The sequence below is a fragment of the Lissotriton helveticus genome, chromosome 1_1 (assembly GCF_964261635.1).
Source record: "Lissotriton helveticus chromosome 1_1, aLisHel1.1, whole genome shotgun sequence".
Taxonomy (NCBI): domain Eukaryota; kingdom Metazoa; phylum Chordata; class Amphibia; order Caudata; family Salamandridae; genus Lissotriton; species Lissotriton helveticus.
The window spans coordinates 66,585,254-66,600,497 of record NC_136057.1 but is presented as its reverse complement, the minus strand read 5'-3'; the positions used below and the strand labels follow the sequence as shown (position 1 = coordinate 66,600,497).

Below are 15,244 nucleotides of genomic sequence, written 5' to 3'. Positions count from 1 at the left end.
AAAGGATATGTCCTGAAAAGGACGAGAGAAACACGAGTAGCTACCAGTCTGGACACACAAACAGACGGAATTTGCTCCTGTCGTCCACAGCAGCACTCTCAAATGGGGGAAATGCAGCATTAACTGGTGTGTAGTATCTGAGACACAGACTGTCACTTGAGCATATGACACAGTACAGGAGTAAATAAAATACTCTACTCGTCTGGTTACTATGACCCGTTCATAAAATAAATGCAAGTGCAATACAACCAACCCAATAAGTGTGCAAGTGGAATGAATTTCATTTTTATGACTCACTTAATTGCTTAGGTTTTTTTTTTTTCAAAACAAATTATATTAGTTTTATGTTGGGTGTTGAAGCATTGCAAAAAAACGGCACCACTCCCTGAGCACCAGAGAGATAGTGTGCGAACAGTAATCGTCATCATCAAGCAATGCAAGCAATATTCAATAAGTACACCCATCTCTAAACTCCCTGCCCCCCAACCCCCATCCCAAGAGTCTCCCGCCCGGATCCCACTCCTAACCCCTCACAGTCTCAGCGTGTACCAATAGATAATACCATGCAGTAACAAAGTTCGTGCGTGAGTCTGTTCACCCCAGGTCCACAAGCGACTGTCCATCATCACCATCTTGACTTGCCGGCGGTTCCAGCCACAACAACCCCCTATATTCCGCCCACCTCTTCCAGATTTTAAAATGCTTTTTGGGGCAGCCCCTGGCAATAAACACTGGACGCTCCAGCCCCATACAGAAGTCCAATCCCCTTTTCCATACCCCTAGCAAGGGAGCCCTTGGGTCTTTCCAGGCTCAGGCGATATCACGTTTGGCCACTGTAAGGCCTAAAAGTAGTAAATGTAGTTTGTAAATGTTACCCCCCACTTGTTCCATAACATGCAAGAGGCCCAATTTCGGGGAGCGGGGAATGTCCCACCCCAACACTTCAGACGGGCAGTCCCAGACACCAGTCCAGAATCTCGCCAGTTTAACACATTCCCACACCGTATGCACAAAGGTTCCAATCGCACTGCCACACCGCAAGCAATCAGGGGAGGCTATCAGGCCCGCCCTCTACAATCTCGCTCTAGTATAATAGGCCCTGTGCAAGTATTTGAACTGGATAAAGCGCAGGCGAACCGCTATCGCTGCCCCCCTCGGGGCCTCCAGGGCTTCCCTCCAGTCCTCTTCCTCCAGGTCTCCTATATCCCTTTCCCAAGCAGATCTCAGAGTGTCTAAAGAAGAGGAGCAATGCGTGACTAATGTTTGATATATGTTGGAAATTTTCTCCGTGCCTAACTCACCCATGAAGATCTTAGCCTCCAGCGGGCTGAATTCGGGCAGGGAGTCTAGACCAACCAGGAGGGGAGACAGGGCGTGTCTAAGCTGCAGATATAAAAAAAATTGTGTTGGGGGCATATCATATTCCTCTCTCAGGGCTTGGAATGTCTTAAGAACCGTGCCTTTCATTACATGACCCAGGGCCGATATGCCTATTGCATCCCAGCCACTAAAACCCCTCAGGGATGCCAACGCCGGCAGCCGCCAATTGTGCCAGAGGGGAGTCTCCCCCGTCAATTTGTTCCACCAACCCATACAGTGCAGCGCGCTGCGCCACACCCAAAAGACCACCTGTGTGACCTACGGAAGCTTCTTCCGCGCCGCCGCTGAATATAAGATTGTGTGTAGCATATCTGGGTCCATCAAGAACCGCTCAAGGGCATAGGCCGGATCGCTCCGATCCCCATACCACCATTCGTTTAGTATCAGCAGATGGGACGTGTTGGACCTGGCCCTCTTGGCAGGGTCATCCCTAAACTTTTTGCCTTCCTCCAATACTCTCTCTGACCTGTTTTTGTTGGTTTAATGACTCTGGGCACTTTACCACTGCTAACCAGTGCTAAAGTGCATATGCTCTCCCTGTGCAAAATGTATATGTGATTGATATACCTGATTGGTTCATTGGATTTACTGTCAGTCCCCAGTAAAGTGCACCAGGAGTGCCAGGGCTTGTGAATGCCAACCCTGCTAGTGGGCCTGCAGCGCTGGTTGCGCCACCCACAGAAGCAGCCTTAAAATGTGTCTAGGGTCTGCCATTGCAGAACCTGCGTGCAGTCTGGTACTGTCATGCTGGCTGGGCAAGTGTACACACTTGCCAGCCCCTAAACCTTCCCTTAACTTCATATTAGTCACCCCTATGGTAGGACTGAGGGCAGGGTGCATTGTAAGTGTAAGGTAGGACATGCCCTGATGTGTGTGGCATGTGAATTACTGCCAAATTCGTTTTTCACTATTGTAAGGCTACCAGTTCCCTTTAGGCCAGATGGGCTGCTGGAATTATTACACTCTATAATCCCAGCAGGCTCAGGGAACATGGTAGAAATTAATGTTTAGTATGCCTGAACTCAGAATAATAAAATACTTCTTTTAGTAAAGTTTATTTTAATATCCTGTGTTTGCAAATGCTACTTTTAGAAAGCTAGCATTTGCTTGTCTAACCATTTCAGCCCGCCTCTGCTTTTGTGTGTATCTGACTGTCTGAGTTGTGTGAGTGACAGGGCTGGGAGTTGACAGGTGGTGAATAGCAGGATGACACCTTAGTGGGGGGTGGGAGTTTCCCTGAATGATGCATCAGGGTGTGCTCTGCCTCCACAATACTGGCTCCGCCCTCCTGGGGAGCGACTGATGACTCAGCCTGCACCTGGCCCAGGAAGGACCGAAGCTTGTCAACAAAGTGCTCAGGCTGCCCCTGTCCTCACAATGCTGGCTCCGCCCCCCTGGGGAGCGGCTGATGTGCCTGCCCTCACACTGAATGCAGAAGCAGAAGTACCCACCACAAGTGCTCAGAGGCTGAGAGCAGTTAGGCAAAGGCCCCCCTGGCCTGTAAGAACAAAAGAAACTTGGTATAAAAGTAGGAGCCCTGCTCCTTGTAAATTAGATCCTGTTTGCGCTACAGAAGAAACTCTGCCCGAAGAGAAGGACCTGGAAGGACTACAAGGAGGAGTGCTGCCTCTGGCCTGTGTCTGGTGCCTTGCTGCAGAAGGAGAGGAAAAGAAGAGACTACAAGAGACTTTTGCTTTTATTTGAACTTTGTGCCAAACTTCTAAAAAGATCTCCAAGGGCTTGCTGTGGAATTTGCCCCCTGACCAGCGCCCCAGGAACAGTGGGCGCTACCCTCCCTGACCAAGGCATCTGCTGTGTGTGCTGCTTATCGCTGCAGCGCTGATTGAGGAGGACGAGAGCATCTACACCCCCTGCACACCGTGACCGTCGGTTAAGCCAGTCGCCCTAGCAATGTGAGGCCCAGCCGCCGCTGGCCCGAGCACCGTGACGGCGTCTGCATTCTGCCCCACGAGAACAAAGTAACGGAGGACCCGTCCGGTCCAAGCATCGAGGTCTACTGGGCTCAAGCGCCGTAGATTCCCCCGCAAAGACGGACTGCCGCCCTTTGTCCTCTCCCTCTATCAGCGTCCTGCCTGCCTGCCTCACTGAACAGGCATCACCGCGACCGGCACTTTGGCTGGGTACGTCCCGCACTTGGGGACCGTACTGCCACTGCGCCGCATTCAGCCGCCGCCGTCAGGACCGAAGTGAACGCTGAGGAAAGGGATCTGTGACCCCCATCGAGCACCGCCCGTCAAGGAAGCAACGCGACGTGGGACAGCTCCCCTTGCAGCCGTCCATTTCAAAGATCCCCGAAGAATCCCAAAAGGTACTGTGTTTTTGCCCCCTCGCGGTGCGAGCGTCCTGCAACCCGAGCTCGCACCGCGCTGTGTGATCTTGGGCACCCCGGGAGCCCCGCAGCTGCTATCTGCCGTGCAGCGCGAGCCGCCCCTGAGTCAGAGGCCCGCACTGCTCCTGGCCCCAGAGATTAGCCTAGACTGCTTGCGCCACACTATCTAGAGGGTAAGCAGGGGTTGTTCTTGAAGGTAACCCTTAGCCCTGACGTGGAAGAGAGGGTCCCTGCTTGTCGCCAGTGCTGCACTGCGCCAACCAGAGACTCCCCTTTCCAACATTGGACGCAGCGGTGAGGATCGCGAATTTACATTTGCAGTGTTTTACCTTAGCTACTGACCATTGCACGGTGATGACAGTCCAGTAACTAAGCCACAGACTTTTTTATTTATGTTTTACTGAGAGAATCCCCATTTGTTGTGAAGTCATGCCTGGATCAGTCAGAATGGAAATTGAACCAGCAAGAAGCATCATGGATTTTGGTAGAGCCCTGTCGCCAGAGGAGTTGACGGACAGGAAGGAGGCCAGAATACATGAAATGAAGTTGGCGGAGCTGAAATTGAATTGCCAACTGGAGCTAGAATCTAGGAAGTTAGCCCTGGAAGAAATGAAAATGGAGCTTGCGCATGACTTAAGAATGAGGAAACTTGACTTGGAGCTCAAGGGGTGTGAGGCCAGGAGGGCTTCAGCCCAGCAACAAGAAATGTGTGTAGCTCAGAGATTGAGCTTTGCTGAGTTGGAGGTGGAGTTCAGCTCAGCTGGTGGCAGCAACATTCAGGTATCTTGTGCTGACAGCATAGCGCGCACACCTAGAGGTATGGCACCTGACTTGGAGGGGGTTAACTTACACCAGGAGGTTCAAGGGCATGAGGTAGCTCCAGTAGTGTGCAGCGTCCCTGAAGGGAATAGGGTAGCTGGCGTAGGAGTTCATGGTCCTAGTGGTGGGAGGGATTCCCCCATGGTTGAGGTCCTGGTGGGTGAGTGTAAGGACCGCCCAGAAGAGTGTGGGTTGTGTGACAGAGTCAGTACGCTACTGTCTGGCCAGTCTCAGAAGGATGGTGTGGAGTATGTGTGTGAGGCGCTGGATGGTGAGGTGAAGGATAATTTGGTTAACCCTGCTAGGGGGCTGTGTAATCCAATTGTGGGAGAGCATACTTTACGTCCCAGTTTTCCAGAGCTATGCCAACACCTGTTTGAGAGTGAGTTCTCTGACCCCAGGGAGCTCACATTGGAGACAGACCTTGTGGTGGATTCCCGAGGGTCTGGGGAGGCATTGGGGTGTGATCCTGTGGGGAGTGGCTCAGGTATCTTCCAGCCCAGAGTCGTGGAAGTGGCGCAGAGTAGCCCAGCTAGGTCCTGTAGTAGTGAGAGGGGTGTAGGGTCTCACGTCCTGTCCTTAAGGGGAAGGAGTGAGAATGGGTTTTGTCCCGGTAGTGCCCAACCTCAGTCTCAGAGCCTGGATGGTTCTTTAAGGGAACACCAGGTGGGGAGCCTAGGCTGTCCGGATGAGTCACCCTTTGAGGGGGATCCCCCAGTGGCTAGAGAACGTGGAGGCTCTGTAAGCAGAGCTCCAGTAGTTCTGGTGTCTGGCAGTACCGCTCCAGTTGGGAGGGTGCAGAAGTCCAGAAGGAGGGGCGAGAGGGGGAAAGAGTCCCCAGTGGAAGAACCAGTGGGTCAGGGGCCAGCCAGCAGGGCTGCGTCCCCAATGAATGACCAGGGGGACACCACTTCTGTCCTGGGGGATCTTCCCACACTGTCAGAGGGACAGGGTTTGGGAGATCTGCGCCAGGCAGACTGTCGCACAGCACATGAGCTATGTGCCACCCTCAGGGGGGGCAGGCGTGCTCCCCGGGAAGTCCTGGTGCGCCAGGCAAGTGTTCAACTGCAGGGTTGGGTCCCTGAGTTGGAGAGCCAGGTTCAGGTGTTGTCTGACCTGGAGGGTGGGACCACTGTAATCAGTGTCCTGACCCATGTCACTTCTAGGGGTACCACTCCAGTGGGGAGTGGGCAGTACTCTGGAAGGGGGTGCAGAAGGAGGGAGTCCTTGCCTCTGACCCCGGTGCAGTTTGAGGGTTTCGACCCTAGGTTTAAGGGCCAGGTGCAGGGTGTCCCCCCTGACCTGGTGCCCCAGTTGCAGGATAGCACCCCTGAACTGGTGGGCGAATTGGGCAGGTCACCTGCCCCAGGTGCCCTGACAATTCTGGAAGGGGGTACCACTCCAGGTGGGAGGGTACAGAGCCCTAAGGAGGAGGACCAGGTGTGGGAGAGGCCACCCCAGTCTTTGGTACAGCCGCCAGGTACAGACCTGGGACTGGTGGGTCAGTGCCAGGATGTTATACCTGACCTGACAGGAGGGAGAGTGGACCAAGGGTGCCAAGCACCTGGGGCTACTGCCCCCCGCTCTCTGAGGCCACAGAGGTTTGAGAGCCCTGAGAGGCGTAAGGCCTGGGTCTCATTCCTGACTACTGTCAGTGGCCACTGTGACATTTTTCTGTCTGCCTGTTGGGACACACCTGTGAGCGAATTAAGGTTAGAGGCTGCACAGGTGGTGTCCACAGAGGAAGAGAAGGGTGCCCCATGGATTAGCTGGGTGGACCCTGAGAGTATGGACAGAGGATTTGAAATAGGTTCAGATTGGCGTAGAACTGGAATGTGCCCCTGCTGTTGCGGGCCAGGTCCATGTTCTATCGCCCTAAGCAGGGAAGCCCATCACAGTGGTGATTGGTCTACCCTGCGTTTTGGCTGGAAGGGGGTTGTGTTGGACCTGGCCCTCTTGGCAGGGTCATCCCTAAACTTTTTGCCTTCCTCCAATACTCTCTCTGACCTGTTTTTGTTGGTTTAATGACTCTGGGCACTTTACCACTGCTGACCAGTGCTAAAGTGCATATGCTCTCCCTGTGCAAAATGTATATGTGATTGATATACCTGATTGGTTCATTGGATTTACTGTCAGTCCCCAGTAAAGTGCACCAGGAGTGCCAGGGCTTGTGAATGCCAACCCTGCTAGTGGGCCTGCAGCGCTGGTTGCGCCACCCACAGAAGCAGCCTTAAAATGTGTCTAGGGTCTGCCATTGCAGAACCTGCGTGCAGTCTGGTACTGTCATGCTGGCTGGGCAAGTGTACACACTTGCCAGCCCCTAAACCTTCCCTTAACTTCATATTAGTCACCCCTATGGTAGGCCTGAGGGCAGGGTGCATTGTAAGTGTAAGGTAGGACATGTTCAATAACAAAAGAGAGAGTGAGGGAAAATTTACACTTATCTATGTGAGTTGGGAACTCCTGGTCCCCGGAATTAGTTACAAAAACAATGGAGGAGTGTCCACTCAGAAACAGAGAAAAAGGTTTCTCTGGACATGGGCTTATGTGCTCAATTCAGCACAATGTGCCCCAACCTGTTTAAGGATAATGCATATCCTTGTAGAAGACCCCTCACTCACCAACCTAGTTGGTGACATGCTTCATCATCGGGGTCCCACCCCATAAGCCGAGTGCCTATAGGGTGTGCTGCGACACCTGACTACAGTGGAGCTGGTTAATTTTTCTTTTATGTGTTCAAGGCGATCAAACAAGTGAATTTAAAAAGGGCCAACACTACTCACTGCAAGTATTTATTCTTGAGTGCTTGAACCCTAGTTAAAAAATGTGTAACACCTATGCCTAATTAGGTAGACTTTGGTGTTGAAAGTAGTGTTTGATAAAAATAGCTAAGTGTGCTATGTGAAGTGTGATAAATGCTATTGATTAAAAAGGTCTACATGTTTCAACCATTGTATTTATTCATTGGTTTTCGTCAGGACCGTGATATTGAACTGGGTGGTCCACACACGCTAAGGTGCGTCCTGCCCTAGTCCAATTTGGAGTGCACAAATTGTGAACTCGTGTAAAAATAGTGCGTTTTCTTTATTAAAAGAAAAACGCTTCCTTGCGGTGTTGCCGCTTCATGGGCACCAGCGCTTCCAAGACGGCAAGAGTCCGTCTCTTGCAGCTTCTGATCATCAGACGGTAAACCTACTTGGTTCCGGCTGGCGGTGCCCCGAAGGTAGGACATGCCCTGATTTGTGTGGCATGTTCTAATAGTGAATTACTGCCAAATTCGTTTTTCACTATTGTAAGGCTACCAGTTCCCTTTAGGCCAGATGGGCTGCTGGAATTATTACACTATAATCCCAGCAGGCTCAGGGAACATGGTAGAAATTAATGTTTAGTATGCCTGAACTCAGAATAATAAAATACTTCTTTTAGTAAAGTTTATTTTAATATCCTGTGTTTGCAAATGCTACTTTTAGAAAGCTAGCATTTGCTTGTCTAACCATTTCAGCCCACCTCTGCTTTTGTGTGTATCTGACTGTCTGAGTTGTGTGAGTGACAGGGCTGGGAGTTGACAGGTGGTGAATAGCAGGATGACACCTTAGTGGGGGGTGGGAGTTTCCCTGAATGATGCATCAGGGTGTGCTCTGCCTCCACAATACTGGCTCCGCCCTCCTGGGGAGCGACTGATGACTCAGCCTGCACCTGGCCCAGGAAGGACCGAAGCTTGTCAACAAAGTGCTCAGGCTGCCCCTGTCCTCACAATGCTGGCTCCGCCCCCCTGGGGAGCGGCTGATGTGCCTGCCCTCACACTGAATGCAGAAGCAGAAGTACCCACCACAAGTGCTCAGAGGCTGAGAGCAGTTAGGCAAAGGCCCCCCTGGCCTGTAAGAACAAAAGAAACTGGATATAAAAGTAGGAGCCCTGCTCCTTGTAAATTAGATCCTGTTTGCGCTACAGAAGAAACTCTGCCCGAAGAGAAGGACCTGGAAGGACTACAAGGAGGAGTGCTGCCTCTGGCCTGTGTCTGGTGCCTTGCTGCAGAAGGAGAGGAAAAGAAGAGACTACAAGAGACTTTTGCTTTTATTTGAACTTTGTGCCAAACTTCTAAAAAGATCTCCAAGGGCTTGCTGTGGAACTTGCCCCCCGACCAGCGCCCCAGGAACAGTGGGCGCTACCCTCCCTGACCAAGGCATCTGCTGTGTGTGCTGCTTATCGCTGCAGCGCTGATTGAGGAGGACGAGAGCATCTACACCCCCTGCACACCGTGACCGTGGGTTAAGCCAGTCGCCCTAGCAATGTGAGGCCCAGCCGCCGCTGGCCCGAGCACCGTGACGGCGTCTGCATTCTGCCCCACGAGAACAAAGTAACGGAGGACCCGTCCGGTCCAAGCATCGAGGTCTACTGGGCTCAAGCGCCGTAGATTCCCCCGCAAAGACGGACTGCCGCCCTTTGTCCTCTCCCTCTATCAGCGTCCTGCCTGCCTGCCCCACTGAACAGGCATCACCGCGACCGGCACTTTGGCTGGGTACGTCCCGCACTTGGGGACCGTACTGCCACTGCGCCGCATTCAGCCGCCGCCATCAGGACCGAAGTGAACGCTGAGGAAAGGGATCTGTGACCCCCATCGAGCACCGCCCGTCAAGGAAGCAACGCGACGTGGGACAGCTCCCCTTGCAGCCGTCCATTTCAAAGATCCCCGAAGAATCCCAAAAGGTACTGTGTTTTTGCCCCCTCGCGGTGCGAGCGTCCTGCAACCCGAGCTCGCACCGCGCTGTGTGATCTTGGGCACCCCGGGAGCCCCGCAGCTGCTATCTGCCGTGCAGCGCGAGCCGCCCCTGAGTCAGAGGCCCGCACTGCTCCTGGCCCCCGAGGCCCCTCCTAACGCTCCCGGTGGCCCGCGGCCCCCTCCCCTCGAGTCGAGCCCCGAAGGGTGACTCATTACGAGAGTAGACCCGGCCGTGCCTTTCGTGCCCACGCGGGAAGCGTGAGCTTTGGCAGGCCGGGCCCGAACTTCTCCCGGGAAGTGAGCGGAGACGGAGAAAAGCGCATTGAAGCGCTAGAAAAACACTGAACCTTGCCACTCCTGGGCAGAAGGCCCAAAAGTATTGCCTTTTAAGACACTGTGACTTTTTATTAAGAGTAACTGGAACCTCGCAACTTTAAAGTAATCAAGACTGTATTTACAAGCCTGCTTCTAAACAATATATAAAGAGAATATATTTTTTACAAATACAGTTTGGTGTCATTGTGTGGTGGGTTGGTTGTGATGGTATGATATTGCAAATGTTTAACCCTATGTGCCCCAGAGATTAGCCTAGACTGCTTGCGCCACACTACCTAGAGGGTAAGCAGAGGTTGTTCTTGAAGGTAACCCTTAGCCCTGACGTGGAAGAGAGGGTCCCTGCTTGTCGCCAGTGCTGCACTGCGCCAACCAGAGACTCCCCTTTCCAACAGGACGCCTGATAATAGGACAGAATGTCCGATGTGGCCAGCCCCCCGCAGTAAGTGGAAAGAAAACAGGTGCGAAGTGCCACTCTCGCTACCCCACCCGCCCAAAGGAACTGGCTTAGCGCCGAGTTCACTCGGCGAAACCATACCAGTGGAATAGGGTATGGATGATTCTGTAACTGGTACAGTAGGCGCGGGAGAGCTACCATCTTAAATATGGCTGAGCGGCCGTAGATATTCAAGGGCATTCTGGACCACGTCAACATGTCCGAACGTACACGATCCCACACAGGCAGTACATTACGAGCCCATGAGACCCCCGGGATGTCCGTCCGGAATATACCCAGGTACTTAATTCCTCCAGCAGCCCTCTGCAACCCCTCCGCCCAGGGCCCCAGGCTTACGCAATCTCCCAGCGTCCACAGCGTAGACTTCCGCGGGTTCAGGCAAAGGCCCGACACCTCACCAAAGACACGCATGATTTCCAGGACTCTCGGCCCGGACCTATTTAAGTCTGTAAGAAAGAACAGGACGTCATCGGCGTAAAGTGCTATTCTGTCAGACGGTCCCGCCACCCATTCCACGCCTCTCAGTTGTGCGTCTACACGCACCCAGGCCGCCAGCGGTTCCATCGCCAGGGCGAATAGGTAGGGCGAGAGGGGGCAGCCCTGGCGTGTGCCCCGACCTATAGGAAACGGGCTGGACACCGCTCCCGCCACTCTTATGGACGCCGTCAAGTCCGTATACAGCAGTTGCACGTCGGAAAGAAACCGGGGCCCCAGTTTCAGGCGAGACAAGAGGGCACGTAGGTAGACCCAACTCAGGGCGTCAAACGCCCTGTCGATGTCTGCTAGTAGAAGCGCCGCCGGAAACACGTCCGCTCGAGCCGCCTCCACCACCACCTGGGTACGCCTGATATTGTGGCGTGTCGCCCTACCGGGCATGAATCCGGCCTGGTCCGGGTGAACCAGGTCTGCTATGTAAGGGAGCAAACGATTAGCCAAGGCCTTTGCCAGGAGTTTCGCCTCCACATTCAGGAGCGAGATCGGCCTATAAGACTCATGTTGTTTAGGAGACCTCCCAGGTTTACAGAACACCACAATTTCGGCGTGTCGCCAATTTACCGGAAGGCGACCATTATCCTTGGCCGCTTCTAACGCTCGCCTATAGTACGTTCCCAGTTGGAGATGAAACGTCTTCATGAACTCGCAGGGAAAGCCATTGGGCCTGGGGGCCTTGCCGGCGTTCAGTTCTCCCAACGCCGTGCCCAGTTCCTCGGCCGATAGGGGAAGGTCGAGCTTGGCTTGCCCCTCATCCGACAGCGCCCGTGGTGGGAGATCTGCTAGGAATTTGTCTACGTCCTCCGCCGAGATAGATTCCCGAGGAGTATATTGGGACTCGTAATAGCGCGCGAAACTAGCCGCAATAGCAGACGGGGCCGTCACCGCTTCACCTGCCTCATCACAGAGGCCTGGTAGGGAGTGCGCCCGAAACGTAGCCTGGCAGAGCCTATAGAGCATGGCGCTGGATTTGTCCCTCCACTGATAGATCCTACTTTGTGTAGCTAACCAGAGTTGGCGAGCCTCGTCCATCAACAAGGAGGTGTATGAATGTTGCTGCAGGAGCAGCTGTCCCACAGCAGCGGCATCATTCCCAACCCTACATCTCTCTTCCAGGTCTCGGACCCTATCTGCTGCGTCAGTGATCGCCTCCCTACGGGTTACTCGGGCTGCGGCACACCAGGCAATGTCCACCCCCCGGAGCACAGGTTTCAAGGCTTCCCAAAGGGTCACCGCATCTGTTTCGGGCTTGTCATTTTCATCCCAATAATGGGCTATTGCGTTCCTCATATGCGACTGATAGTCTACTTGCTGCAAGTGCCAGGTGGAGAGACGCCATCTGAAAGGCTGTCGTCTCCTGTCTAGGTGGAGGTCCATCAGGACCGGGGAGTGATCGGACAAACCGCGGGGGAGAATGGAAGTGGAGGCCACCCGCCCAATCCAGCTCTGAGGGACGAATACGGAGTTGAGTCTTGAGAACGACCCATGGACTGCAGAAACATAGGTGTATTCACGGCTATGCGCATGTTGATACCTCCAGGCATCAATCCAGCCCAGCCCCTGCACCATGCCGTTCAGTCTAGTTGGGGTATCGGCTAGGCGACCCCCTCCCGGTCTATGGTGATCCATACTCCCATCCATCACGTCATTCCAGTCACCTCCTACTATCGCCAACACGGTCGGGATTTCAGCCCACACATCAAACAGTTTGTCCACAAGGGCTCCCTGCAGTGGGGGTGGGGCATACACACTTCCAAATACCATAGTTTCTCTCCCCACCTTTCCTTTAATGAATACGTATCTACCATGGCTGTCTACCCATTGTGCTTCATGAGAGTAGGACAATCTACAATGGACAAGGGTCGCAACCCCCCGCGACCCTCGCTCAAAGCCAGCATGATATACCTGCTGATACCCATAGCGCTGTAAGCTCAGAGTCTTGGACCCCAGGAGGTGTGTCTCCTGCAGGAGTAGCACATCTGCCCTTTGTCTCTTTCCCAGCCGCAATACCGCACCTCTCTTGATTTTGTCAAGCATACCCCTTACATTCCAGCTCACAACTCGCAAGGACGCCAGCGGGGAGTCAATGTCGTGGGTGTCACCCGCCATTAATTGCTTAGGTTTTGATGAAAAGCATCAACCTTACCCCACACAAGCTGCTGTGGTTGGGTCAAATCTTCTGGCAAATGAGAAAAGGATTGTGCCTTTTGCGAAATTAGATTTATTACATTTTGTTTTGTTTTTTTCCTGACTGCCTGTGCCTCTCCAGATCAAATAAGGATAAAAACAATGCTCTAATATTTCCATTTAGAAACTTAAAGAAAATGTAATTCATTAAATACTTCTATTCGTAAACATTCTGGCTGGCATCCACCTTAGATCATGATACAGATACTTCCATTTTTGTTGCAGGTGATACTGTTTGGCTCCTTAAATACTGTGATGCATTTAGTGGTCTTTGTAATCCACTCATCCATTTAGAAATGACTGCTTGAAAGCATGTTGTATGAGCATTAAGGGGGAATTTTCTTAAGTCGAATTTTCTACATCTCTTTAAGAGTTGTACGAACTATCTATTTATTTTTTTAAAACGTATGTTACTTGTCGATAAAAAAACCACTGAACCGCGGTGTGTAGGTAATAAGTCCTGGCCTAGCAAATTCTCCAGATTTATCAAGACTGTTCTAACTTGAACTTTGCCGGTCGTACCTGATTTACCAAATCTCTGTTTGCAATGGCTTTTGATATAATGTCTGAACTTTCTTTTAATCCAACAGACAGTGTGTTCCAGAGTAAATTTCAGAAAATGGACCAAGAAGAGTTTACAAGTTTTTTGAAGTCTCGTTTAGTAAAATCAAGAAAAGGAAAAGAGATGGCCGTGAATTATTCAGAACTGAAAAAAGCTAGAGAAAAGCACCACAAGACAAAAAACAGAAATCACGAATTGCAGAAAATGGCCATTAAAATTGAGGAAAATGTAAGCCAACCAACTCATAGTAGCACACCAGAGAGAAGAAAGACCCACCAGAGGATTTATACATGCACTGAATGTGGAAAAAGCTATATGTACCTTTCTTCGTTCCACAGCCACAGAAGGACTCATACAGGCGAGAAACCATATTTGTGTCCCATCTGTGGCAAGAGTTTTACTCATTTATCCACAAGGATAAAACACCAGCAAATACATACAGGAGAGAAACCATATAAATGTAGCGAATGTGGGAAGGGGTTTGGCTCCTCATCTCACATGCTACGTCACCAGCTAATACACACAGGAGAGAAACAGTATGAGTGTAAAGAATGCGGGAAGAGGTTCAACCAGTCGTCCCACTTGATTAATCACCAACAAATACATATTGAGCAGAAACAGTACACTTGCAAAGAATGTAACAAGAACTTTAGCCATATCTCAACTCTAACTATTCATCAAAGGAAACACACCGGAGAAAAGCCCTACAGTTGTCTGTTTTGTGGAAAGTGTTTTGGTGACTCGTCGTCCCTTAGTACACACCGGCGAACACACACAGGTGAGAAGCCCTACAAATGCAGTGTTTGTGGGAAAAGGTTCAGACAGAAATCATGCCTCGACCGACATCACCGCACACACACTGGAGAGAAGCCCTTTACATGTAGTGACTGCGGTAAGAGGTTCCGCCAGTCATCACAGCTGACAGCCCATCGGATGATACACACTGGAGAGAAGCCCTTTGCGTGTCTCACATGTGGCGATTGTTTCACCCATAAGGCATCCTTGATCAAACATGAGCGAACCCACACTGGAGAGAAACCTTTTGTCTGCAGTGAATGTGGAAAGGGTTTCACGGATAAGTCTTCTCTAGTTAAACATCAGAGAACACATACTGGGGAGCGGCCTTACACCTGCGCTGTCTGTGGGAGGCGTTTTAGGAATAAGTCAGCCCTTGTGAAGCACCAGGCAGTCAAACACACCGAAGCAAAACCTTACACATGTGCTTACTGCGGAAAGGGATTCCGACAGCCCTACTATGTGATCAGGCACCAACGCATACACACATGAACAGGAATCATGTTATTACATTTACCTCTAGACCGAAGGCAATAAAGAAAACTGAGGAAAAATCACTAGTACTGTACCATTCCTCCCATCCAGCAGTGCACCTTCATGTTACGGGTTTTTTTCACTGTAAAGATGTTTTCTTTTTTTTTTTGCATAACCTGCTGGTGAGGATTTTCACCTAAAAATGTTTCCATTCTTATTATTTTCAAAGACCAGACTGAATAGAGACTGGTCTTGGTTCATACCAGATGCTGCAGGATATGTTAGTTTTACAGACATATTCTAGAACTGTGAACTTTCTGAATCAGGTTCTGATAAAGTTTACTGTATTAAAGATGTATACATTTCTTGAAACTCTTGTGTACTTAAATAATGAATCATTCTTGTATAGATGTGAATGTAATTATAAGTAGCACAAACACATAATTAATTAAAAAACATTTGAAAGGTGAACGCTGCTTGTGTTAAATTATTAATCTAAGAAGGTAACATTCGCCATATTGTGCTTCTTACAATGCATCAAAGGTGCCCCCTCTTTAATACTCAAACTAATGAAGTCTTAACAGTGGGCTTCATGCTGAGCCCATGGGCCTCACTACGGAATGGCGGAAGCTGCTGTGCCAGCAAACACACTTGTCTGCCACTTTACATTTGTAC

The 15,244-nt window shown here is 51.2% G+C and overlaps 1 protein-coding gene across 1 annotated transcript in view; it reads left to right on the top strand.

Annotated features, from left to right (window-relative positions):
* Nucleotides 1-15,040, top strand: part of LOC144826987 (uncharacterized) — a 105,819-nt gene extending 90,779 nt beyond the window's left edge. The window contains exon 6 of the mRNA XM_078685488.1: nt 13,329-15,040. Within this exon, the coding sequence (XP_078541614.1) occupies nt 13,329-14,587 (1,259 nt within the window). The 3' untranslated portion in view covers nt 14,588-15,040. The remainder of the gene's footprint in view (nt 1-13,328) is intronic.
* The last annotated feature ends 204 nt before the right edge of the window (nt 15,041-15,244 follow it).